The 27,943-nt window shown below is 41.0% G+C and overlaps 1 protein-coding gene across 3 annotated transcripts in view; it reads left to right on the top strand.

The window, feature by feature from the left end:
- Positions 1-27,943, top strand: part of MOCOS (molybdenum cofactor sulfurase) — a 720,810-nt gene that overhangs the window by 568,503 nt on the left and 124,364 nt on the right. For 2 of the 3 annotated variants that reach the window (XM_075212790.1, XM_075212792.1), the window contains exons 7-8: positions 12,442-12,558; positions 25,170-25,571. In XM_075212790.1, the coding sequence (XP_075068891.1) occupies positions 12,442-12,558; positions 25,170-25,571 (519 nt within the window). The remainder of the gene's footprint in view (positions 1-12,441; positions 12,559-25,169; positions 25,572-27,943) is intronic. The other variant, XM_075212791.1, reaches the window with a different exon arrangement.

Genomic DNA, 27,943 nt, shown 5'->3' on the forward strand with positions numbered 1-27,943 from the left:
TATAGAGCAGTAAAATAATGAGTGTCTACAGGTAACAGTGAAGCATGGTGTAGGTTCCTTGCAAGTCTGGGGCTGCATTTCAGCAAATGGAGTTAAGGATTTGGTCAGGATTAATGGTGCGAAATACAAGCATACTTATCCACCATACAATAACATCAGGGAGGCATCTGATTGGCTCCAAATTTATTCTGCAGCAGGACAACGACCCCAAACATGCAGTCAATGTCATTAAGAACTATCTTCATCGTAAAGAAGAACAAAGAGTCCTGAAAGTGATAATATGGCTCCCATAGAGCCCTGATCTGTTGGAAAGGTCGCTGAAAAGGGAAAGGTCATTAAGTAGGTTAGGGAGCGATATGTGAGGATTAGTGAGACTCAAAATAATGTCATCTGCATATAACGAGAGTTTATATTCAGAGGAGTTAATGCAGACACCGGAGATATTGGAATTAGGCCAAATTTTGCAGGCAAGGGGTTTGATCATGAGGGTGAATATAAGAGTGGAGATAGAGCATCCCTGACGGGTGCCGTTGCGGGTCTTGAGGCAGGAGGATTGAAAGCCGTTGGCCAGGACAAATGCAGTGGGATCGAAATATAAAGATGCAACAGCATGCAGAAAGGGACCTCCTATACCAGTGATGGCTAACCTTTTCAGCTTGGTGTGTCGAAAATCGGAAAAAAGTGTTGCCGTCCTTGGGTCGTGTGTCACTTCAAGAAATTTTCATAATTTGGTGATATTTACAGCCCTAATAAAGAGAGAGTTATATTTTTAATATATTTGTACTATTTATTAGTTGGAAAAGCAAAAACAAATAATGATTTACCTTAGTGACTTTTCTGTTGCTGAATTGCATTTGATAGATCTTCAATTGCAGGTTTGTATTTTGTGCACTTCAGGGCCAAGCAAGCGCTGCTAACTTCATCTGTCAGTCTGTTTCTTTTATTTGTTTTAATATTATTTAATACTGAGAATAAAGTCTCACAAAAGTATGTTGAGGGAAAAATTGTGAGCAAAGCCATTCCTAGATTTTTCAGGGTGCTAAAAGTGTCTGGTAATCTGTTCCAAGCACTCCAAATTTCCTGTTCGTAGGGGCAGTCTTCTTCATTCTCCAAACGATTTCTTTCCAGATTCTCAAGTCTGGACCTCAAATCGACAAACACTTGAATCCAGATGCTGGCTTGAAATTCAGCAAGTTGCATCTCCAAATCATCAATTTGCATCCATTCAAAACTATTTAATTCTAAAGTACTGTAGACTACTAAATCCGGATACTTAATTATTTTGATGGTCTGTTCCAGGTTTCGAAATTGATTAAATCTTTCACCAAACTGGTCAAGTAACGAGTTCACAATATGGTGGTACTTCATGTGCATGGGCTCTATTTCATTTTGTACAGTTGTACTGTTGTTCTCAAAATACTTTTTTACTCGAGGAAAATACTTATAAGTTTTACTTTCTATATCTCGCTTAAAGATTTGAAGTTTACTTTGAAAGGCTTTGATGTATCCAAACATAACATCAATACTTTTGCCAAAACCTTGTAATTGTAAGTTTAGCTTATTCATATGAACAGAGATATCTGTGAAAAACATCAATGAGTTGACCCACTTATGATCATTGAGCTGAGGAAAGTTTGCAAGATCCTTATTCTCCTGACAAACCTTAATTTCTGAAAAGCACTCCACAAATCGCTCAAGTACTTTTCCTCGGCTTAGCCACCTCACATTATTGAACATCAGCAGTCCACTGTAGGTTAAATCAACTTCCTGTAAAAGTGCAGTAAATTCTCGCTTGTGAAGTGGTCGAGCAGCTATGAAATTCACTATTTTTGTTACAACTGACATTAAATCATTTAATTCTGTGAATCCTGCCTTGGCACACAACACCTCCTGATGGATAATACAATGAAAAGGCACAAGTGGACGTCCAATAGCTTCCATAAACAACTTCACAAATCCTACACTTTTTCCCACCATATTGGGTGCCCCATCTGTCAACTTTACACATATCAATAATTAGGTCACGGAATGTTTGTGTAACAACCTTACATATTTCCTTCCCTGATGTACTTATTGGCACTGATTCTAACTTTATCAACTCTTCTCTCATTGTGAGACCATCTGAATATCTAGCAATAATAGCCAACCGAGCATTTGATGTGACATCAGTAGTTTCATCAAGAGAAATTGAAAAATATTTACAATTATCTAAGTCTCCTTTTAATTGATGCTGTATGTTTGTGTTCAATCTCATTATTCTGTCTTTGATGACATTTCTACTGATTGGTAACTCAGAAATTCGCTTTATAATAGCATTTTTATTTGGCATATCGTGAAATAAAATTGGTGCACACCTTAGAAGAGTTTCTTTAATAAATTCTCCTTCACTGAGGGCTTTTCCATGCTGAGCTATGGAGTGAGCAACGCAACTTGCTGATGTTAAATTTGTAGAGCCTCTTACAAATTTAAGGAGGAAATTTGATTGGCTCTTATAGAGGTGTAACTGCCTAGAAATGTATTCCTTCCTTTCATCCAGACTTTTTTCCAAGAGCTGGCGATGATTAGTTTCAAAATGTCTATTTATGTTCCACGTTCTGCTTACTACTGTCGCATTACATAGTATGCACAATGATCTGTTTTTTCTGTCTATAATGCCATACATCTCTGTCCATATGTCTTGAAAGGGTCTGCTACTGCTACTGCTACTACCACTCTCTTTATCATTCAATTTTGCTTTTTTATGTTTTGGTTTCTCCATCTCAGGACTGCAACAATACATAAATAAAAATCAGGGCATTTTCAATAAAAAGTTAATTCATAAATTAACTTGCATTATTTTGTACCAGGAGTCAGTCCAACAACACTGTTACAGAGGTAATTAAAAACCTATTGACCGCTTTATTACCTCTGTAACGGTGTTGTTGGACAGACTCCTGTACAAAATAATTGAAAGCACTACACTACGTACTCCCTTCTGTAACTAGCAGTAGGCAGGCACGTACCTGCAGCACTGTTGGCAGAACTCAGCAAGTCTGTGGAGCAGGAACTAGGCAGGGCTTGGAACAGTAGAAGAGGCTCCAGATGGCAGGACAGGGAAACAAAGCCTCCAAAGAAGAAGAACCGTGCCAGGATAAAGATAAAAGTCAAGATGATGGCCAAAATAAGGGTTGTTTTTTCGGGTGGTGTTTTAGAAATTGGGGGGGTTGTATGGTGCTCTTTGAGGATAGTGAGAACACTCTCTCGAAGCAGGAACTGCAAGATGTGCTCTGGAGGCAAGTTATATGGGTCTTGAGTAATTTTTGGTATTGTGATGTGAGACACGGGTGGGAATCAGGAAGTATCAGGTGGTGTTGTATAGTAACAGTCTTATACAATGGTAGTACACTTTATTTTGGTATGTATGTATCTATACAGGATACATATGCCAAAATGAACAAGTGAGAAAGAGTGTTTCAGGTTGGAACTTGTGAGCAGATGATGAAGACAGAAAGAGGCAACAATAGTGGAGTACGTTAATGCAGATCTTATTTTTATGTAAGACAATTGCACTTACAGGAGAGCCATTTGCAATGCTGCGTATCGCGAGTACAGTGTCTGGTTGTTGCGGTGCTCTCCTTGTGCGCTGTTTATGACTAACTGGAGTTATTGTGCAGGGCTGTGAACCTCGCTGGTCTCCCTGGTTCGGTCTTGATGCACTGCTGTATGACTCACGTTTCAGGGCTGTGGCTCCTTTGCTCCTGTAGGGTCCTTCCTAAGGCAATGACAAACAACAAAACCGCTGTTTATGCCAGTTTAAACTGGTTCTCTGCAGAACTCTTGTGCTAGCGGTGACACCACGCCTCCATGCAACAACCAGGGATTGGAGCAGAGCACAGCTAATCAAAGGGCATCCTCTGAAACTGGAGGTTTTACCGCACCACCCATTGGCAAATTTTTAATGGGGTGTTTACAAATAGTTGAATTCTGAAGAAAGCAAAATAAAGCATAAAAAAATCATTCCTACCACACACTAAGATACTGTACATTAAATCAAACTAAACCCTTCATTAAAATGAGTATTGACACTCCATATTAAAACTGACAATGATATCGCACATTGCTAATGTGTATATTAAAAAAACATTGATAACATGACACAAGTGTGGACATATATATATATATATATATATATATATATATATATATATATATATATATATATATATTTACACATTATATTATTTGTTTTATACAAAGTTTTGATTTAATTTTTTTGCTTTAACAGTTCCATGCCTGCTTTAATTCCATGCCGGTGTCATGGCAGCAAAGAGTAGCACTACAAAATACTGGCTATATATATATATATATATATATATATATATATTTGTTAGTGGGTTACAGGGTGAAACCAGATACTGGCCACCAGCAATGTTATGTATTGTTTTTATTAATAGACAAAAGCCTCCATTTCTGGTGAGCCCTGCAGGGTATGCAGAGCCGTCTGATTATATATAAATATTGTATTATAGGATAAAAAAAGTAGAGGATTCCTCTACTTTTTTAATCCTTTAATACAATATTTATATATAATCAGACAGCTCTGCATACCCTGCAGGGCTCACCAGAAATGGAGGCTTTTGTCTATTAATACATAACATTGCTGGTGGCCAGTATCTGAGGCACTTTTACAATTAAATATTATAAATAGGCTTTACAAGCCCTACCGTGCTCCAGGGATGCGCGCCATTGAACTAACGCTGGGAGGTATGCAAGGGAGGAGCTGCTGCGACCGCGCATGCGCAGCAGCTCCATTTCGCCGACTGGCAGATGTGCAGCAGTCGCGGCGCTGTGAAAGAAGTATCCGCAGCTGCTGTATAGAAAAAAATGTTGGGCATGTTTAAAACAGGCAGTTTGACCTGGTGTGTCAGTCAAACTGCCTCCGCGTGTCACGAGTGACACGCGTGTCACAGGTTCGCCATCACGGTCCTATACCCATAGCCACCAGAGTCCACTGCATATAGGGCCACGCCGCTCTGTCAAACATCTTCTCTGGTCCAAAACTAAGAGCAGGGGGGGGTTGCCACATAGGTTGGAAACATCAAGCCAGGTCAATCATGCAGCGTGTGTTGTCCGATGCCTGGTGGCTGGGGCCAAAACCCACTTGTTCTGGGTGGACCAGTGAGGTGATTATAGAGTTTAGACGATTCACAAGGATTTTTGCAAACAATTTGAGATCTACATTTAAAAGGGATATGGGTCTATAACTGCTACAAAAGTGGGGATCTCTACCAGGTTTAGGAATCACCACGACGTCTGCTCGCGTAGTGGCCGGATCAAATTTGGACCCTAGGAGTATGGAGTTAAAGAGATCAAGGAGCATGGGCATGAGAGGTGCTGTGAAGGTTTTATAGTAAATTGCCGTAAAGCCTTCGGGGCCAGGGGCCGAGGCATTGTTCAGTTCTTTAATAGTTTGAGTGATTTATTCCTCGGTGATGGGTTCATTCAAGGAGTCGGACTGAGCCAAAGTGAGTTTGGGTAAGGGAGGGAAGAGAGGAAATCATAGATCTTACAGTGGATGTTTACTGAGTTAGTGATACTGGGCGAAACATTATAAAGTTCTGAGTAAAATTCCTTGAAAGTGTCTGCAATGACTTTAGGATTGTATGTGAGGTCGTCTGAGGGGGTTTTGATGGAGGATATGTGGTTGTGTGTATGTTTATCCCTCAGTTTCTGGGCCAATATTCTGTCCGCACAATCTTTCTTTTCATATTATTTTTGGTGTAGCTATTGAAGAGTTTTAGCTGCCTTTTTAGAAAGGAGTTGGTGGAGTTGACTGAGCATGGAAATTAGTTTATGGCGGGTTTCGCGTTTTGGGACCTTTTGGTGTAGAGTCGTAACCGAAGAAAGTCGTGACTCAAGTTTGGTAATGCGTGCAAGTTTGGCTTTGCACCTGGCAGCTAATAGGCCAGTGAGCGTGTCGCTAATGGTGGCCTTATGGGCTTCCCAAAGGATGGCAGGGGAGATATCCGAGGAGGAGTTTATGGAGATAAAATTCTTAATGGAGTTGGAAATGGAGGACACTTGGTCTGTTTGTTAGAGGAGGGTTTCGTCAAGGTACCATTTCGGGGGCTAGGAGCGAGGTCGGGGAAGGGAAATTACCAAAGAGACCATAGCGTGGTCTGACAATGTTATTGGGGAGATGTCAGAGTCAAAAAGGGATGTGTCATGAGTTGGTCAATGAGGGTAAGGTCAATGCAGGTATGTAAATTGTGGGGGTGCTGATAAGTGGGTGTATTGTCTAGCTGTGAGATGGGAGAGTTGCCATGAATCTTAGAGGTCATAAGATTTAAGGAGTCAGTGAGTTTCAATGACTGCAACAGTTCCCGGTCTTGTGCAGGAGATTTAAGTGAGTAATTGTGGTTATCGTGAGTGGAGGTGAGCTGAAATGGGAAGCCCCAAGGGTACCTGATACCAGTAGATCGCAAACACTGGGTGATTTCACTGAGGTTGCAAAGTTTCTTCAGTGTACTAGGAGAAAGATCCTGAAATAATAGTGGAGTAAGATACAGGTTGAAAGTCACGGGCAGCCCTTAAAATCTTTTACTTTGCTGAGTAGTGGTGTAGTCGTGCTATGACGTCCCGGGGAGGAAGAGATGGTTGAGGTTTGGGTTGAAGAGCCTGATTCAGTTGAAAATTAGAAGCCGATAGAACGGGTACCAGGGTAGCAAAGAGACCTTGTAAGTGAGTTGGAAGATCGTCTGCCATGATGGACATCGGGATGTGTTGAGTATGATACTATTGCGGTGCGAGCAATTTTCTTGGTTTTCAAATTGTTGTGTAGAAGGTCCAGTTCACTATGGAGCACCATAATATCTTGGTCAGTTTGGGTTTGAAAAGTGCAAATTTCATCAGTTATTTGTAAAAAAAGAGTCATTGAGTGATCCTAAAGAGGCAATTTGTGAGTGCATGGCTGGGAGTTCAGTTTGAATTGTAGCCTTTACTTGTTTCATGAGTTCAGCCATGGTAGATTACGGTGAATCAGGATCCTAGTCACGAGCTGTGGACTCAGCGGCCGAGGCTGGGGGAGGCCCCATCCTGTTGCTCCTTGAATACATGCTAAGTGTCTGAGGTTTCGATTGTTTCTTCTGTTTATGCGCCATGGGAGCGTAGGACTGCAACAAGGTTCAAAGATAATCAAACAAAAAATTAGCAGAAGTACCAGGTTGTGGGTGTGCCAGATCAGCAAGTAACCCACTCCCATGAGTCAGAGAGAATTAGAAAAGCATAGGAAGTCTAGGTAACAAGACAAATATGTCATCAGAATGTAAAGGCCTGGTGGCACACTAGGTGAGTGGCTGTGTCGTACAGAAGGTCTTTCAATAACAGCCAGGATTCAGTACATTGAGGCAAGGAATGTAGTAGGATATTATACTGGACTCACCGCAGTAGCGCAGGACCCAGGCTCTAAGTTAGAAATGTTGCCAAGTGTGTACTGAGCCCTCAGTACTGGGTTAGGCTGTTACAGGACAAAAGGATCCTGAGGTGGTGTCAGGGATATCTGGGTATAGCACTGGTAGAATAAGTAGTGTAAAGGTGCTGCAGTGTATCCCTCAAGTCAGTGAGTCAAGAACGGAGAGTAATGGAGATGGAGCTTAGTGTGGGCAACAAAGTGCCCGATATGTCCAGGGTCACCTTTTCTCCTGGGAGCCAGTGCTTATATGTTAGTCCCGGAAGAAGAATGGGCCCAATAAGACCGTGCAGGAGGGACCCATTGTGAGGGACAAGCAGTGTAAGCAATGCCACTGGGTCGCCTCCACTCCTGGGGGTCAGCACCGGTGCATAGGGTCAGGTAAGTGAGTAAAAGGGGACTGTACAGCGGTGTGGGCAAGTTGAACAAGCAGGCAACCCTCTGGCTTACCTCCATACAGTGTTTAACAGTTGCCGTTCGGCAGACTCGACGACCTGAAGTCCAGCGCCCCAAAACCGGAAGTTTGCAAACAGGGCTTGGGTGCAAATGTACTGCCCCTGCTATTCTGTCAGTGTAGCTGCCAAGTCAGTAGCTTTCTAGTAAATCTTTCAGGTGCCCCTTCTACCTCTTCACCATGGAAGTAGTGGGAGGGGGTGCCTCAGTGTTGGGTAATCATATAGTGAAAGTAATATATAGTGAAAGTTTCCTTTAGCTCTTGAATTACCTATAAAATTTCCTACTCTCCTCAAGTCTCATTGTCATTGTTCTTAATAGATTAAACTCATATTTAGACAGTGGGACGTGAACTGTCCAGGTGGCACCTAGTATAGCAGGTCTGGCAACACCTTTCAATGTAGATACCTCGCGAATAGTGACAGTCATTAATGGATTGAAAAGTTTTCTGGCTGATATAGGTTGTGTGTGCAGTACAAGTTTTGCATCAGTTTTTTGTCCATCCCATTCTATGGGGGTGGCCAAAGGTACATTTATGCTCTAACCAAGTATATAGTAAATATAATAATACATATTATACATAATTGTCCACTATTTAAAAATGCATTTTATGACAAAGTAAGTTTAAACAATTACATTTCTTCACACTGATTACATTTAATTAAATAAGACACTTTTAGAAACACCAAACAATTGAAATTAGACAAGCTGAACATTTTCTGACAAATGAATATATCTTATATAAAGAACACTATGCACATTTGTTCTGGTGTTGTCTATTTTAATTTTCATTAAGCTCTTAAAAAAAATACTATAATAAGGATATTCATTTATGATTATTTTTTAATTAGACATTTGTGCAATTTTGAACACATGACATATACCAGAAAATTCATCAGACATTTTGTTGTGACAAGAAAAGGTATTAACAAAGTAATGAAAATAGCATCTATTTATCAAAATATCTAGTTAACAAATCGCATAGCATATTTTTGATAAATGTATTTTAAAATTAAACATTTATTTGGCTATTAGAAAGTGTTTGATTAATGCAATGATTGACTGAGCTAAATGTACTTGTACACAACATTGCAATAATTATGTAAATATGGAGACATTATACTGAACTTAATTTATTTGAGGGCAGTTTTTCCCTTTATTGCTCTACCTATTCTCTTGGACAAAATGATAAGTCATTTTGGGAATTGACAGATTCATCAAGATCATTAAAGAAATACGGTGTTTGCTGAATCTCAAATGCAGGAAACAACACATCTAGAGGTAATTTTATTGTGATTGCCAAACCTTTCATTTAAATTCTGAGTGCAGATTTCATAATCAGATGAGAACATGCATATTGATGTGTATAATATAATGGTACATTTTGGCAGTTGTTTTTCCTTGACAAGGCGAGGCACTGGCAATATTTTACGCTGTCACTTCCTATTTGTTTTACTTTTATGACAAGCTTGTTAAATACATCTTCATCTTGACAAGTCTTAGAAAATAGGTTTCAAACTTTTATATGTTTGTGTACCTCAAACAAATGAATTGCAGTGTGCTGTACTTTGGTCATGATGCCTTTGTCACACTCTGAGATCATTTCTGAATACTGAGCGAGAAGATATAATCTGTTGTCTGCAAGCCATGAAAATAAGTAATGCTTGCTGGTAGCTTTTAGTATTTTTGCACAGTGTAGAAGTTATTTAGGATTTATTTCTTTGAGTTACTTAACTGATTGCATGCCACGACAGTGACTTAATCATACTTGCCAACTTTATGTAGCTGGCATCCGGGAGATCCTGAGGAGGCGGTATGGTGGGAGTGCGGGAGGGGGCTGTGCGGAGCAATTCACATCATTTTGTCCCTGCTCTCATGACAAAATTGTCATTTTGTTGTGGGGGCGGGAACAAAATGACATGATTCCCCACAAATCGCGTAATTTTGACATCTGATGGGCAGGATGCGGGAGGCTTGTCTGCTCTCCCAGGAGTCCAGGAGACCTACCTGGAATTTGGGTGTGTCACAGACATTCTGGGAGAGTGGGCAAGTATAGTACTAATCCCCATTATATGGTTCATCAGTTAGAGAATATTATTCAAGAGCATACTAAATGCTTTAGTAGACCATACAACATTTAAAAAGGGACAGTAGCATTAGGTTCCTATTCCCAGAGAAACACAAATGCTTTTAAGGGTTCACTGAATGCATATTAATTTACTCTGATTTGTCAACTATTCAGGGTAAATGAATTGTATGTACAGTTCAGGCAGCTTTATCATATTGCCGATGATGTAATCAATGGAATGCAATAAAATATTGTTATGTAGTCCTCAACAGTACAGATAGATGGTAGTGTACCCAAGGCCGTTTCGGTCAAGATTGGATACAGTCAAGGTGTACTGGTGGTTTGCCCAAGTATGTTACAATTTTATTTTTAATTGGGGTGTGGTGTTATTTTTATGACTACTTTAAGACAAAATGGTTCTCTAGTTATAAATCATGATGGGTCCCCATAATGCTGGACCAACTGCTCACTGCAATTTTGCATACATCATACAGACTCCATAGAAATTATCCATTGAACTACATTGGTGTTATACCTTTAAACAGAGCTATCACACAAAAAGGGCAAAAGGGGTGTGGTTTGTCTGAAAATGGGGTGTGCACTTAAATTAGAGAAGATCTAAGCTGTTGCAATAAATCACTGGCCGAGATCACCTGCCATGGGGGAGTGCTGAAGGATACAAGCCAGAATCCTAGGGCGTTTGTTGCTCCAAATAAGTGCAATTGGGATTTTTGCAATATGGAGAGTATTATTTGAGGAATCCAGATGGGAAGGGTATAAAAGAGGTACAAGAGTCTAGAGAGCACATTAATCTTGACCGAGGTAACCTGGTCAAACCATAAGATCATTCGTTTATCCCAAAAGGGTAAGTCTTTTTTACAATTAATCAAAGGGTGATAAATGGCCTAATAGAGGTACTTCCTGGTGAGAGCAATACCTAAATATTTACTGTGAGAGGAGTGCCAATGGAAGGGGAAATTAACTTGTAGGTCTGCAGCTCTTTTTGTTTGGGAGGAATAAAAATATCCAGAATGTCAGTCTTGGCAGCATTCATTTTGAAATTCGAAAGTGCTGAAAAGAGATGAATCTCCTGGAATAGGTTAGGAAGGGAGATCAAGGGATAAGTCACTGTGAGGAGGATATAGTCTGCGTAAAGAGCAATCTTATGAATACCAGAGGGTAGAGGTATTACAGAGATATCTGGGTTTTAGACAAGTCTTAGTAGCTAATGGCTCTATAATGAGAGCAAAGAGAAGGAGGGATAATGGGCATTCTTGTTGGGTCCCATTGCACATATGAAAGAGGGAAGAAGAACATCCGTTCACCCGGACAGAGGTTGTGGGGATACTGTATAAAGCGGAGACTCCAGATATGAAGTGGTCTCGAAAACCATTTGTGGCGAGTACCCTCATCATGAAGAGCCACCCAAGAAGGAGTGATGACAACCTGGGCTTGTCAAGTCAATGATCCACATGAGCAAAGGTAGTCATCAATCTAGTCCTCAAGACCATGAGACGGAGGGTGATAGGCATCCAGGTCATAGAGGTCAAAATTAAAGTTGTAGAACTCTTTGAAAATCATATCTGGATGATAGATAGCACAGCCCTTAGAGCTCTTTTTGGAGGAGCTTGAGGTACGGGTACACCGCTGCCGCAGTCTCCGGGCCAGGAGGTAGTCGGTCTTATCACTCTTTTCATAGAAGAGTTACTGAGTCCATTTGAGAGTCATGGCTGTTTCTTTAGATAAGACCACGTTGAGTTGGCCACTCACAGATGACAACTCCTGAAGGTGTCCTGAATCAAGGGAGCCTTGATGTTGAGAGAGAAGCAAGAGGAGTTGAGTTTCTAGTCTTGCAATAAACTCCTTTTTTTCCCTATGCCAGGGGAAAGCAATGCAGATGAGTTTGCCACAAATGGTTGCATTGTGGGCCTTCCACACTATCGACGGGGTGAGATCAGTAGACAGGCAGGCTGTCCTATTTTTCAGAGAAGCATTGTGTTTCCTTACAAAATATTATTATTAATAATAGTTAAAATAATAATAAAAATAATAATAATAATAATAATAATATAGAGCCTGATTCATTAAGGAAAGTAAAGCAAAAAAGGAGTAAATTTGTTCCTGGACATATCATGTTACACTGCACGGGGTTCAAATTAGTTTATTATTTTGCACATAAGGAAAACACTGGCTGCTTTTTCATATAGCACACATATACTTTAAAGTTTTATTTTTACACTGAAATTTAAGGTTGATATAGGACATGCCCTACCTCAACTAAAAATCTTTCCTCACATTTTAAATTTAGCTCCCCCTCCAATTCAACATGGTTTTGCTTAGGTACAAATTTACACCTTTTTTTGCTTTCCGTCCCTTAATGAATCAGGTCCATAGTATATAACAAGACACAACATTATGAAATGTGGCTTTATATGTTATGCATGTCCTCACATGTGTCCTTTTGAATCTGCAGGTTGACAAGTTGGCCAGTCTGTATAAGATCCATTTCCGCACAGGCTGTTTTTGCAACTCTGGAGCCTGCCAGAAGCATTTGGGAATTAGCAATACAGAAGTAAAAGCTAATTTACAGGTCAGACAAACCTATACCATGTGTGTGTGTGTGTGTGTGTGTGTGTATATATATATATATATATATATATATATATATATATATATATATATATATATGCATCACAAAAACCTAACAGCATTTAGCTTGTCTCTGTTTAGTGCAAATTGGACAATGAAACTAGTGTCTGATTGGTTGCTATGATCAAGAGCTTTTCTTCACAGGAATGTGTAGAGCCGGATTTAGACCTCATGATGCCCTAGGCGAGATACTGGTTTGCCTTCCCCCCTCCCTGAAGCAATCCATAGCACTATATTTTTTTAGCATAGCATATACTCCTATAGTCAAGTGGAAGGGTAAGCTATGTGCCACGGCACATCATGCTGCTCCTCCTGCATCACCATGCGGCCCCTCATTATTGTCCCTCTCACCACACTGTGCTCTCCTTTATCATTACACTGCATCACACTGTGGCCCCTCATTACTGTCCCTCTCATCACACTGTTCCCTCCTTTATCATTACACTGCATCACACTGTAGTCCCAGCAGTTAAAGAATAATTACCATGGACCCCATATTTTGTCAAACGATCTAGCAGAATTTTGAATTATACTGGTCATATACTTCATATGATGAATATTAAGCTCAGTGGTCAAAGTGGAAATTTAGAAGTGGCAGTATGAAAAATGTAATGGGAATGTAAACAAGTGAATGGAATTTTATTATTTTACAATGAAGGCAATATGAGAAGTAGCGGTATGGCATACTACAATATACACCCCACTTCCACCACTGCTTACCTTTCAATTCACACAAATTGTACTTTATCTTTAACTAAGCTTATGTATTAATCATAATTAACATGTCAAGAAACTGCAGTTCAGGGTTAGCAAGTCCAGTAATAAAAATACAGCAGTCTCCTATCTACCACGCCACAGACCGTCCACCACTACAGTTAATGACTGTAGCCCCCTACCTACAGAAACATGAAAAAGTGCTGGAATGTAATAATCATTTAAAAAAGTCAGACCTCCTCATAATATAAATCCCACTATATTCAGGATAGTTGGCAGACTGTCCTGCTATCTCCTACCTGTTCTCGTCACTTTCACCACATGTGGCTGCAGTGTCTTTAGATCAGTTGCTGCTTGTCTGGATCCTGGAATGTTGGAGGCCCTATTTGGGAAAAAATAATGGCTACATGAAATTTAGAAAACTCCAACCAGCCCCAGTGTTAAATCAATATAGCACCCACATTTTATAAATAGGCCTCCCTCCCACCCAAACATTAAATTAATAGCATACACATTCAATAAATAGAGCTATTTCCCTCCAACATTAAACTAATAGTGTTCCCATTTAAAAAAAATAAGCCTATTTCCCTCACACAATCACATAATTGAAATACACTGGCCCCTCACACACACATAATATAAATACAATGGCCACTCACATAATATAAACACACTGGCCCCTCACACACTCACATAATATATATACACTGGCCCCTCACACACTCACATAATATAAATACACTTGCCCCCCACACACACATAATATAAATCACACTTGCCAAGGGAATTCCAGGAGATCCCGGGCAGGGGGCAATGTTTGGAGAGTGGGGGGGGGTTGTTGGGGGGGTTGGGCACGGTCAATCGCGTCATTTTGAGCCCGCCCCCCACGAAAAAATCTCGCGGACGGGGCCAAAATGCTGCGGTTCACCACGAATAGCGTCATTTTGAAGAGTGAATTGCCATATGCGAGATACTTGCCTGCTCTCCCTGGAGTCCGGGAGACCTACCCGAATTTCGGGAGTCTCACGGACATTCCGGGAGAGTTGGCAAGTATGATATAAATACACTAGCCCCTCACACACTTACATAATATTAATACACTGGCCCCCCACACACACACATAATATAAATACACTGGCCCCTCACACACTCACATAATATATATACACTGGCCCCTCACACACAACCACATAATATACATACACTGGCCCCTCACACACAAATAATGTACATACACTGGCCCCTCACACACACACATAATGTACATATTCTGGCCCCTCACCCACACACACAATGCACATACACTGGCCCCTCACACACACAATGTATATACACTGGCCCCTCACACACACACACATAATGTACATAAACTGGCCCCTTACACTCAACATATTATATTAATATACTACCCCCAACTTACCTTTTTCCGTCTTCTTTCTCTTCACACATGGGATGGCACCTGTCATGTGGTGCACGACTCACTGCTTATTCCTGTGATGTGTCCAATGCCCCCCTTCCCCACACGAGTCGCACGGGGGATGGGGTTGCTGCGAGTCGGGGAAGGGGCCACCATTTTTTTTCTTGTTCCCCCCATCTGCTTTGCTGTGGGCCCCCTGAGAACTGCTGGGCCCAAGGCATGTGCCTAGGTTGCCTAGCGGTAAATCCGGCCCTGGGAATGTTAGATTTAATGTTTCCTAATTATAACATGCAAACATGCATATGGCAATGTATTACAAAATGTACAGTATACACAGTGGTCGAAGTGGAAATTTAAATTGGCGGTATGATAGATGTAATGAGAGAATGAGAGAGAGCAAAAGGAGAAGTGGCGGTATGGTATACCACCATATACACCCCCACCTCGAGCACTGAGTTTACATATAAATAGCTGAAGTTTGTCCTATGGCCCTAAGTCATTCAGGAGAACAAAGTATAAAAAACCGAGAAACTTTGCACCTGCGCAAAATCATATTACATTTGTGGGGGAGGTAAATTAAAAATTTGGAGAGAGAGATATAGTTGGTATAGGGCAAGTTGTAGATCAACTTTAAATTTCAGTGTAAAAATAAATCTATAAAGTATTTGTGTGCTACATGAAAAAACAGCCAGTATTTTCCTTATGTGCAAAATAATAAACTAATTTGCACCCCTTGCATTGCAACTTGGTTTATCCAGGAACAAAATTACTGTCACGGGCACTAGGAGTCTTTACCCAGGGATCACCAGATGGTAGGCTTACCAGAGCAATGTAGATGGTAATAGGGTACTCTGGTAGCAGGGTGATCACGGAACATGAAATGATGGCCGATGAGATGCTCAGGAAAGTCTATGACTAGCAACACTGGTAATAATGAGGTAATGATACACAAGGAACTGTATGGACAAGGACACGTGAAGGTGGTCAGTGGTCTGCGATAGCAAGTTGTACCACTGCTATAGTGAGGAGGAATGTCCAACAGAAACAAGGAGGTGATGAGAGTCAGCGGTCTGCGGGTAGCAAGTTGTACCGCTGTCTGAGTGAAGGAATGGAATCCAAGTGGAGGTATCCAGGTAGTCAGTGGTCTGCGGTAGCAAGTTGTACCACTGCTATGTGAGAGGATAATGGAACAGGTGATACCGGAAACAGGGATCAGTGGTCTGACATCAGCAAGTTGTACCACTGAATATATATGTGAGGAGGTGCACGGGGAAAGACTGCAACACAGGATATACACAGGCACCTTATACACGATCCACAGTAGTATGCACAATATAGATATATATATATGTAAATGACTGATCAGGTCTGCAATCTAGAAAGTCTCTTGAAGTAGTCCAGCACAATGATAACACAGTCAATGATGGCAATAGACTCAGCGGATAGCAGACTCCAGAGAGAACCAAACACAGTCCAGCAAGATATGCAATACACAGCACAGTCAATGAGAAGTATGCATACCGTGGTTCAGCAGTAGCAGTCAGATGGGATTGCAGCGGTACCTGAGCGGCTGGAGACCGACTGGGTAGGAAGTCCCTGGATAGATGAAGCAGCGGTCTAGCAGGTGCAGCGCACAGGTGAGTAGACCGACAGGGACACGAACCCACAGGAGTCAGCAACACGTGGAACTGGACTCATAGGAAACCCAGGAGAATGGAGATGATCCAGCAGAGGGTAGTAGAAGAGATACAAATCCAATGCTGACAGGAGGGTAGAGACCAGTGGAACACGTGAAGGCGTGGAGAGTGGATCAGCAGGAGATGGACGATAGCGCTGACCACAGCGGCAGGACTCAGCGGCACACGGAGGTAACCAGTAGCAACCACAGGAACCAACAGCGATGGGAAACAGGAGTGCAGCGCAGGGCAGGAGCTGTAGATCACGAAGTGTAGAAGATGGTAATGAAAAGCGGCAGTCTCGAGGAAGTCCCAGCAAAGATGAGATGAGAGTGTAGTGCACGGAGGCAGCGGATAGTAATCAGCTGGCAGTCACGATGTTGAACACAGGCGAGTTGCAAGCAGGAGACTGTAGTGCACAGAGGCAGCGGATAGTAATCAGCAAACAGACTTGATGAGAAGCAGGTGAGTGAGGTAAAAGCTGGAGTGCACGGAGGCAGCGGATAGCAATGAGCAAACAGTCACATTGATATAAAATAACGTTGAAGTGGTGTAGAAGACTGTAGTGCACGGAGGCAGCGGATAGGAATCAGCAAACAGTCATGATGATACAGTTGATGGTAGAAGTGGTATGGAACCACAGTAGTAGAAGTGGTTTGGAAACCACAGGAATCAGCAGCGCTGAATACACGAGTAATACAGGAACACCTTCAGAGACTCATGAGGAATGAGACTCCAAGATCAGGCAACGTGGTGTTGACCACAGGTGCTTAATATAGGGAGGTTGCCTGATCTGCCAATTTAGTTAAAGGAACATACACTGGAGGTATGGAAAGGGCTGCGCATGCGCAGTCCCTCAGGATGGAGGACGGCCACGGTTCCTAAATGTCCGGGAAGAGGCACTCACGGTCCGGTGAGTGACAGTACCCCCCCTTTTAAAGGTGGGCACAGAACGCCTGGAACCGGGCTTGTCCGGATTTTTGGAGTAAAACTTCTTCAAAAGGGCAGGAGCATTAAGATCTTCGGCTTTGATCCAAGAGCGCTCCTCAGGACCAAAGCCCTTCCAATGAACGAGGAAGTGGAGGACTCCTCGCGAAATTTTTGCATCTAGTACCTCGGTAATCTCAAAATCCTCCTCCTGATGAACTTGAACTGGCTGCGGAGCTGAGGGAGGAGTTGAAAAACGGTTGATAATAAGAGGTTTGAGCAAAGATACATGGAAGGCATTAGAAATCCGAAGACTCTTAGGAAGAAGGAGTTTCACACATACTGGATTGATTACTTGAATGATCCTATATGGACCAATAAAACGAGGGGCGAATTTCATAGATGGGACCTTCAAACGAATGTTTTTAGTAGATAACCAGACACGATCTCCAATTTTTAGTGGTGGAATAGCCCGCCTCTTCTTATCTGCGAAAGATTTATATTTGATAGATGTTTTCTTCAAACAGGTTTTGACCTGAGACCAGATATTTTTAAAGGTCTGACAAGCAGTCTCCACCGCAGGAACTTGGGTGGGCGGGAGGGCAGGAAATTCCGGAAAAGACGGATGGTGACCGTGAACCACCAGCACTTGACTTTTTGAAGATGACTCCTGAGATCCATCCTCAACGTCCGATGACGTCACGAACGCCCGATGAGGAGGAAGGCGTTCAGACTGAACCTTATCACACAGATCCGTAGATGAAGGATCCTGTGGAGGAGGCCCTGGTGGAATAGACGAATGCTGTCTTTTGAATGAAACCACTTGAGAGAGGCAACGATGATGACATTCAGCTCCCCAAGATATAACTTGAGAAGTGCGCCAGTCAATCTGGGGAGAATGACACTGAAGCCATGGAAGGCCTAAGACAATCGGACTTGTCGTAACAGGAAGAATTAAAAACGAAATCTCTTCATGGTGTAACCCACCAATCTGAAGCATTACTGGAGACGTACTCTGGGTGATGAGACCATTGATGAGACGTGATCCATCCATAGCAGTCACAGTAATCGGTGTTTTCAAAGTAATCACTGGTAGGGACCATTGATTCACTAATGATTTGGAAATGAAATTTCCTGCTGCTCCGGAATCAATCAATGCCTGTGACTCAAAGGCTTTGGTAGCAGAGGAAATCGTAACATCAAAAGTGCAGGCTTTTAATTTCGTAGAAGATGGAGAGGACTCCAGGAACCCTAACCTTATCTCCCCAGTATTGGTTAGAGCCCGGCATTTCCTGGGACAAGAATTGAGCATATGCGTAGAATCGGCACAATAGATACAAAGTCTATTCTTTATTCTTCGGTCCCTCTCCTCTACAGTTAATTTGGAGCGACCTATCTCCATGGGTATCCCCGGAGATGAAGCTGGGTGAAATTGAGGATTTGAGAGAAGAGGTGTTTTAACCAAAGTTATTTTCTCAGGTTCTCTTTCACGAAACCTCAGGTCTACCCGATGGCAAAGAGAGATCAAATCTTCTAAAGAGGAGGGTAGTTCTTGTGAAGTCAGTGCGTTTTTAATTTTATCGGAAAGCCCCTGCCAGAAGGCGGCAACTAGTGCTTCAGTGTTCCACTGAAGTTCAGAGGCTAAGATCCTAAATCGAATGACGTACTGAGCCACAGTGCGAGATCCTTGGCGAAGACGGAGAATGCTAGATGCAGCGGAAATAACACGACCTGGTTCATCGAATACACTTCGGAACGTGGAAATAAACTCGGCACTATCCTGTAACAATGGATCGTTTCTTTCCCACAGAGGGGAAGCCCAAGCCAGGGCTTGTCCTGAAAACAATGAAATAAGATAGGCCACTCTGGAACGATGGGTAGAAAAATTTTGAGGTTGGAGCTCAAAATGAACTGAGCATTGAGTAAGAAAACCCCTACAGGTTTTGGGGTCTCCATCATATTTTGACGGAGTAGGCAGGTGTAGCGTGGAAGCAGTAGACACCTGGGATGGCACAGGGGAAGAAGATGACGACACGGAAGGATCAACAGTGGCTGCTACATTTGGCACAGAAGTTACTTGGGCGACTAAAGTCTGATAACATTGCAGCAACTGTTGTTGACGAACATCTTGTTGTTCCATACGGGTAACCAGATACCGCAGCATCTCTATAGCTGTTGGTTCCGAATCTGGGTCTGTCATGGCCTGATCTTACTGTCACGGGCACTAGGAGTCTTTACCCAGGGATCACCAGATGGTAGGCTTACCAGAGCAATGTAGATGGTAATAGGGTACTCTGGTAGCAGGGTGATCACGGAACATGAAATGATGGCCGATGAGATGCTCAGGAAAGTCTATGACTAGCAACACTGGTAATAATGAGGTAATGATACACAAGGAACTGTATGGACAAGGACACGTGAAGGTGGTCAGTGGTCTGCGATAGCAAGTTGTACCACTGCTATAGTGAGGAGGAATGTCCAACAGAAACAAGGAGGTGATGAGAGTCAGCGGTCTGCGGGTAGCAAGTTGTACCGCTGTCTGAGTGAAGGAATGGAATCCAAGTGGAGGTATCCAGGTAGTCAGTGGTCTGCGGTAGCAAGTTGTACCACTGCTATGTGAGAGGATAATGGAACAGGTGATACCGGAAACAGGGATCAGTGGTCTGACATCAGCAAGTTGTACCACTGAATATATATGTGAGGAGGTGCACGGGGAAAGACTGCAACACAGGATATACACAGGCACCTTATACACGATCCACAGTAGTATGCACAATATAGATATATATATATGTAAATGACTGATCAGGTCTGCAATCTAGAAAGTCTCTTGAAGTAGTCCAGCACAATGATAACACAGTCAATGATGGCAATAGACTCAGCGGATAGCAGACTCCAGAGAGAACCAAACACAGTCCAGCAAGATATGCAATACACAGCACAGTCAATGAGAAGTATGCATACCGTGGTTCAGCAGTAGCAGTCAGATGGGATTGCAGCGGTACCTGAGCGGCTGGAGACCGACTGGGTAGGAAGTCCCTGGATAGATGAAGCAGCGGTCTAGCAGGTGCAGCGCACAGGTGAGTAGACCGACAGGGACATGAACCCACAGGAGTCAGCAACACGTGGAACTGGACTCATAGGAAACCCAGGAGAATGGAGATGATCCAGCAGAGGGTAGTAGAAGAGATACAAATCCAATGCTGACAGGAGGGTAGAGACCAGTGGAACACGTGAAGGCGTGGAGAGTGGATCAGCAGGAGATGGACGATAGCGCTGACCACAGCGGCAGGACTCAGCGGCACACGGAGGTAACCAGTAGCAACCACAGGAACCAACAGCGATGGGAAACAGGAGTGCAGCGCAGGGCAGGAGCTGTAGATCACGAAGTGTAGAAGATGGTAATGAAAAGCGGCAGTCTCGAGGAAGTCCCAGCAAAGATGAGATGAGAGTGTAGTGCACGGAGGCAGCGGATAGTAATCAGCTGGCAGTCACGATGTTGAACACAGGCGAGTTGCAAGCAGGAGACTGTAGTGCACAGAGGCAGCGGATAGTAATCAGCAAACAGACTTGATGAGAAGCAGGTGAGTGAGGTAAAAGCTGGAGTGCACGGAGGCAGCGGATAGCAATGAGCAAACAGTCACATTGATATAAAATAACGTTGAAGTGGTGTAGAAGACTGTAGTGCACGGAGGCAGCGGATAGGAATCAGCAAACAGTCATGATGATACAGTTGATGGTAGAAGTGGTATGGAACCACAGTAGTAGAAGTGGTTTGGAAACCACAGGAATCAGCAGCGCTGAATACACGAGTAATACAGGAACACCTTCAGAGACTCATGAGGAATGAGACTCCAAGATCAGGCAACGTGGTGTTGACCACAGGTGCTTAATATAGGGAGGTTGCCTGATCTGCCAATTTAGTTAAAGGAACATACACTGGAGGTATGGAAAGGGCTGCGCATGCGCAGTCCCTCAGGATGGAGGACGGCCACGGTTCCTAAATGTCCGGGAAGAGGCACTCACGGTCCGGTGAGTGACAATTACTCATTTTTTTTTGCTTTCCTTTACTTAATGACTTAGGCTCTATAAGTTGTATGGGTCAAAATGCAAACAACCAATCTGAAGTTGCTAGAAAGTATTGTAAGTGTCATAATTATCATTGTGGATCTTTACACCATGCCTCCAGTATTTACAAAAGGAGGTGAACCTGGGGTTGCATCCAAATATAATTACGTGGCATTTCCAGGGGGTATGCCAAATTTTTGTGAATATGCCCTTATGGTACTTAAGATAAGAGGGATGCAATTTGAAGATATGATCTATGATGATACCAGGCTTATGTATAGCTCTTTTACCCACCCAGTGCTAGCTGGTCAACCCAAAGGTATAATAATAACTACAGGTAGCAATAGCCAGGAGGTTCATTGCATATAGAAGCTACTCTCCAACCATACCCAAAAGGAACTATGATAATGTTTGCCTTGGAGCACTATCCCAATGAGATAGCCAAGGTATTTACTCCTTTGTCAGATGGACAGAAACCAAGCCTACTGAGGTGCACACAGTTACAAGGTCCATGAAGACTTTCACGAACAGAGCAGCAGGCACAATCCTCTGATCAGCCCAACAGGAGTCATAACTAGAACCAGAACTATCCTGGCAAGAGTGAGAGAGATGCAACGGCATGTGCTTCAAAACGACCTCTGCCATAAATTCACATAAGCACTTGATATACTACACAAATCCAGGTGGAAGTTTGAACAGGGTAGCCAATCTGACAGAGGGGATAGACTGCAGTGAGTCAACCAATCCAGACTGGATTTGACTGGACCAATGGAAAAAGGCTTTATGAGTATGTCCAGGTCATTTCTACTCTGGAGTTCACAGAGGGCAGACCTCTTATCCTGCATTCATGCAGGCTTTCACAACAGGGATATTGCATATTATTGTTTAGCAGTAGACTAAGATCAGGGCACAAGGTCCTACATATGATTAAAGTGTACCTCACACTGAATGATTCATCACAATACCCTTCTTTTCCATGGGAAATTTCTGACACACACACATATACACACACACACACACACCAAAACAAACTCACAGAGGAGCCACTTTGTTTGAATGTTTGTGAAAATGACTGGAAGCACCTATCAGCGGATGAAAGTAAGAAGATTTCAAAGTCCATTAATATCCACAAGAGTACTCTCAAATCCATTTTTAGGATACCAGAGTGTTAGAGAAACTTGCAGACTAGCCCTGGCCCCCTAAGGGTTTTTGAATCACATGGGCAAGGAGAGGTAGAAAGATAAAACAACCTTTATTTCAGAATGAAATAAAAACATCAAATTAATAGCAACCAAGAGCAACCATGCACAAGATTAAGAATTAACAAAACCAGAACAATCACCAATTACCAGAAACCTCCCACAGCATCCTAACTAGAGATGCTCACTGACCCCCGTGAAGTGGTTTTGAATCTGGATTAGCTTTGTGTTTTGGTTTTGGCAAAACCGACCTCATGTGTTTTGGTTTCGGATCTGTACTTTTTCAGAAAAATTGCTAAAATCACAAAATTTTGCTCTTTTATTGATCCTACATTATTATTAGGGGAAGAGCCCTAGTGCTTTCAGCATTGGGCTGGTTGTCCCTAGAGGGGGGGCCCGCCCGTTTCTATCGGCAGACCCCATTCCCTAGGGAATCCAGTCCAGCACTGTACAGACTGGGGTTGGTTTGTCATTATGGCAGGGGGCCCCTGCCACGTGTCCCCCTGCTATAGTGCCACCCACCCCGGCTGGTTTGCCTAGTGCTGGTCATGTGAAAATCTGCCCCCCCCCCGCGCAAAATTTTCCCTCAAATTTTCACGCAACCAGCAGTAGGCTGGCAGTACTAGGGTTAATAGTGGCCGGGCAGGCAACCAAGAGTCCTATGGCAATTGAGAAGTTATAATCTTTCTTGGGGAGATTGTAGAGACTGTGCATGGTACAACAATAGCCTGGCACTCTGCTTTATGGTAAGAAGGCAAAAAGAAAATGATTGTTTAAGAAAATTCACTTGAGATCTCACATATAATTTGCTAGAGACTTTTGGGAGACATTCATACCAATGCTAGGCTCCATGTTTTGAGCACACTATCCCTACTATAAAGCATGATGACAGAGTATATTATTTATTAAATTATCAACAGTTATTTATATAGTGCATACATGTTATGCAGTGCATTACAGAGAAAAATGAATCATTCACCTCACTCCCTGCACCAGTAAAGCTTACAATCTATATTTCTTCCACATGGACACACACATACACACTTAGACACTGGGGTGAATTTCGTCAGAAGCCAATTAACCTATCAGTATACCTTTAGAGTGTGGGAGGAAACTGAAGCAAGCATAGGAAACCCACCCAAACATGGGAAGAAGATACAGATAGGACCTTGACTGGAATCAAGTCCATGACACCAACGCTGTGAGGTAGCAGTAATAGCCACAGTGCTGCCCATCTTGAGTATGTATCCTTGATTCAGGGACTGGACAAATGAGTCAAAATAAAGGACGCAATGAATGGAACAAATTACAAACTAATTTATGAGGAAACCCTGCTGCATTCTGAAACAGACCTCAGACATGGAAAAAGATCTGTATTCTAGCAGGGCAATGGCCCAAAGAATACTGGAGTGGCTTAAATATGAACAAATCAATATCCTGGAGTGGTCCAGTCAAAGCCCAAGGGGTATATTTACTAAACTGCAGGTTTGAAAAAGATGTTGCTTATAGCAACCATTTAGATTCTAGCTGTTATTTTGTAGAATGTACTAAATAAATGATAACTAGAATCTGTTTGGTTGCTATAGGCAACATCTCCACTTTTTCAAAACTGCAGTTTAGTAAATATACCCCCAGATCTTAATTCCATTCATGAAAATAACTGTTCTCCGATTGCCCTCTCCAACCTGATGGAACTTGAACAATATTGCAAATAATAATAGGCACAATTTTCAGTTTCCAGAAGTGCAAAACTTGGAGAGACTCAACCAAATTAAGCGAAAGTTGTTTCCATCAAGTATTAAAACAAGGAAGGTGAATACTCAGGGCCGTAACTGGGGTGGTGCTGCATGTGTCAACACCCTAGACGCAAGGCTGAAGCACCAGCTCAGATGTCAGAAAAGGGGTGACTTCTCCACTCTGACTGTCACAGTACGTATTGACAATTACAGTCAGAGAGTCTATGAGCCGCTTTAGTTATTAGGATTTAGTTATATTGTCCAGGAGATATATATATATATATATATATATATATATATATATATATATATATATATATATATATATATACATATATATATATATATATTCTTTCTTTTCCCAATATAATGCCTAAAAAATGTTTACTCAGCTATGCTACTATAAGAAAACTTCATCAGTCCTGAAAAAATAGTTTCACATTTTCCTGGATAATTTAAAATACAAGTATCAAGGTTATTCAGCACAAAAAAAACAAAAACTGATGACGTCCTCACTGATCTAACTCCTCTATATGTTTAAGTTCTGATTTTACATGTTTCTTATGTTATTTTTTTGTATTTTGTGAATTATTAAGTACAGTGGCCAGACAATATCAAATGTATTTGCTGTATAAATCCTTACGACATCTGTTTTCTCTGTAAAGCACATTGTAATATATAAGTGCTATATATATAATGATACTAATAAAGTTTCTGTATAAAAAAGGTACTTATGTTCACTAAACTGATTTCTATGTATTTATCCAACATGCTTATAATTTTAAAAAAAACAAGTATTTTTCATCTGTTCAAAGGCTGGACACGTCTGTGGAGATAGCATGGACCTAATAAATGGACGACCTACTGGCTCTGTCAGAATATCATTTGGATTTATGTCTACGTTTGAAGACACTCAAGTATTTTTAAATTTTCTAGTAGACACTTTCATAAAAAGATCATCACAGTGCACCATACAAATGTTGGATATTGAAAAATTTGCAAGAATTGGTTTATCACAGACAAAAGGTGTTGAGGAGAAAATCAATCGAAAAATCACAGGAGACACGATTGTCACCCAGAGCCATATATTTTCAAGCTTTGCCATGGGAGAAAGTACTTGTTCATGCAAAGGAAGAGAAACTATGTCAACAAATGACAAGGCAATCATACTGAGTCACATGTACCTTTACCCCATTAAATCGTGTGCAGCATTCCAGGTGAGACATTCCCACTACAGTTACATCTTTTAAGTCTAAAAGTAATTTTTTTTGAATTTTAGCATTCATAATTAAAAGCTTGTCATGTATATCCATATCACTCAAACAATGTAACTGACATTGTCTATTTTTAAACAATGTAATGAGATATAAGTACTGGCTCTTTACAAGGATGTATGTCACATTCTTAAATATTATACCTCTTAATAAATGTCCATCTTAATAACATTTTCTCAACAGCCTTCTACAAAAACTTACATGAAATGTTCATAAAATGTTAATGGAATCTTCAATGTTATATCCTCATTATATTTTTTTTTATATTGCAAACTTATGAAATTATTGAATATACTTCCATGATGTTGTATCTTATGAAAAATGAATCTGCATGCCTAGTGTACACAGCCTAGGTGTTTCACCTATACATTCTTTTTCAAGACTGCCTTCAAAAACACTGTTTATTATATGCTTTTATTCTATATTTTATTATTTTTGGAAATGTACTCAATAATTTTAAAGTTTGCAACAAAATTATAATGAATATAAAAGGTAATATGCAAGGATTGGGTCCTTTGGTTTTTCTCTTCTTTTCCATTTCTTAGTATATGATGAAGAGGAAAACTGCATTAAAAGACTCTTTTAAGGTTGATGAAGAAATCTATAATAAGTTCTATGAGGTTCCAGAGTTCCATCTGTGAAAGGGAGTCACAAATAGAATCAGCACAGTAACAAAAGTAAAATCAGATCAGAGTGCATGCTTCTTCTGTCAAGAGAGTGAACACAACAAAAAAGGGGACACATTATACTGATTACCTCCGAAGAAAGTCTCAATTTCCATTGAAGATTAGCATTTTATGAATATTCCATGTACTTTATATACTCCTTTGTAGAAAACTGCTGAGAATTTTTTTTATTGAGACAGACATTTATTAAGTGGCTTAATATTTAAGAATGTGTGGTACCTCTTTGTAAAGTGTCAATACATCTATCCCATTAATTTTTTTATTTGCTATTAGAGTGTGGTTTCAAGCAAGGAGCGTGTGCACATAATCAGTGTACAGTAAGGGCATCGAGAGCACACACTTCAGTCCGATTCAAGCTCTGGGCATCTCTTAGTATGTGATTTTTAGCTGTATTATTTGCACCAGCTACAGGGCAGGTGTAAGTGCTGATTGATAGCGATGACAGTTGCTTTTGCATGCCTGAACATCTGTTTGCAATTAAGAGCAACTGTAAAAATTCATTTTATGTACAGTAGGTATTAATAGCATCCTGATATATGTATTTTATGGGAAAGGACATTTTGTTCAGTATTTTTCTTAATGATTATGGGCCTGATTTATTAAGGAAAGTTAAGTAAAAAAATTTGAGTAAGCAGTCTCCTGGACAAAACTATGTTACAATGCAAGGGGTGCAAATTAGTTTTCTATTTTGCACTAAAGTTAAATACTGTGTTTTTTCATGTAGCACACAAATATCAACTTTAAATTTCAGTGTACAAATAAGCTATCAAGTATTTGTGTGCTACATGAAAAAACTGACAGTATTTAACTTATATGCAAAATAGAACTAATTTGCACTCCTTGCATTGTTACAAGTCCAGGAGACTACTTACTCAATTTTTTTACTTAACTTCCTTTAATGAATCAGGCCCTATATTATTAACATGTGTCAATGTATTTAATATAATTTTTTTATATCTATGCATTCTGATGGAACTTTATATTGCACATATACATTGTGCATATCTTGCAGTGTGTTGTATCTGTCTGTATACGGCAAATGCCATATATACATACTGTACTTGGACCCGTATTCAACTTCTTCAGATTCACTTGAACTTGAATACTTCAGTACCTGTGTGCAATTTCTGTCCTATGTGTGTTCAGGCCCCATATGTGCTTTTTTTTATTAAATGCTTATTTTTTTATCTTTATATACTTTTCTATAATATATTCTCCCGTCTAGCTGATGTTTACATAGAAACATATCATCATGACATCATTAAAGAAATGATTGGTATATGTAGTTTATCATTCTGCTTTAGTGTACATTTAGCCAACCTTTATCTTAATTTGGAGTTACAGAGTGCCCTTTTCTCTATTTTTGATTGTCATTTTAATTATCCTCATAATTTTCCACCTTGCATTAATTATAATGCTTCAAATCACTATACATGGAACTTACCTTTTATAATGTGTTGCCTAATGTCAATTGCAAAGGAGAGGGCGGAGTCAGCTTATGTGCACTATAGTTTAGAAATAAATGGTTCCGCAATGTGTTTGGTAAAGTAGACATACAAGGTCAATACAGCTGTTATTTTCTGTTTTTACATTGTCAACTTGATTTATTTTCAATTTTAAAAGTAACAA

This window comes from Mixophyes fleayi, chromosome 5, assembly GCF_038048845.1.
Source record: "Mixophyes fleayi isolate aMixFle1 chromosome 5, aMixFle1.hap1, whole genome shotgun sequence".
NCBI classification, from domain to species: domain Eukaryota; kingdom Metazoa; phylum Chordata; class Amphibia; order Anura; family Limnodynastidae; genus Mixophyes; species Mixophyes fleayi.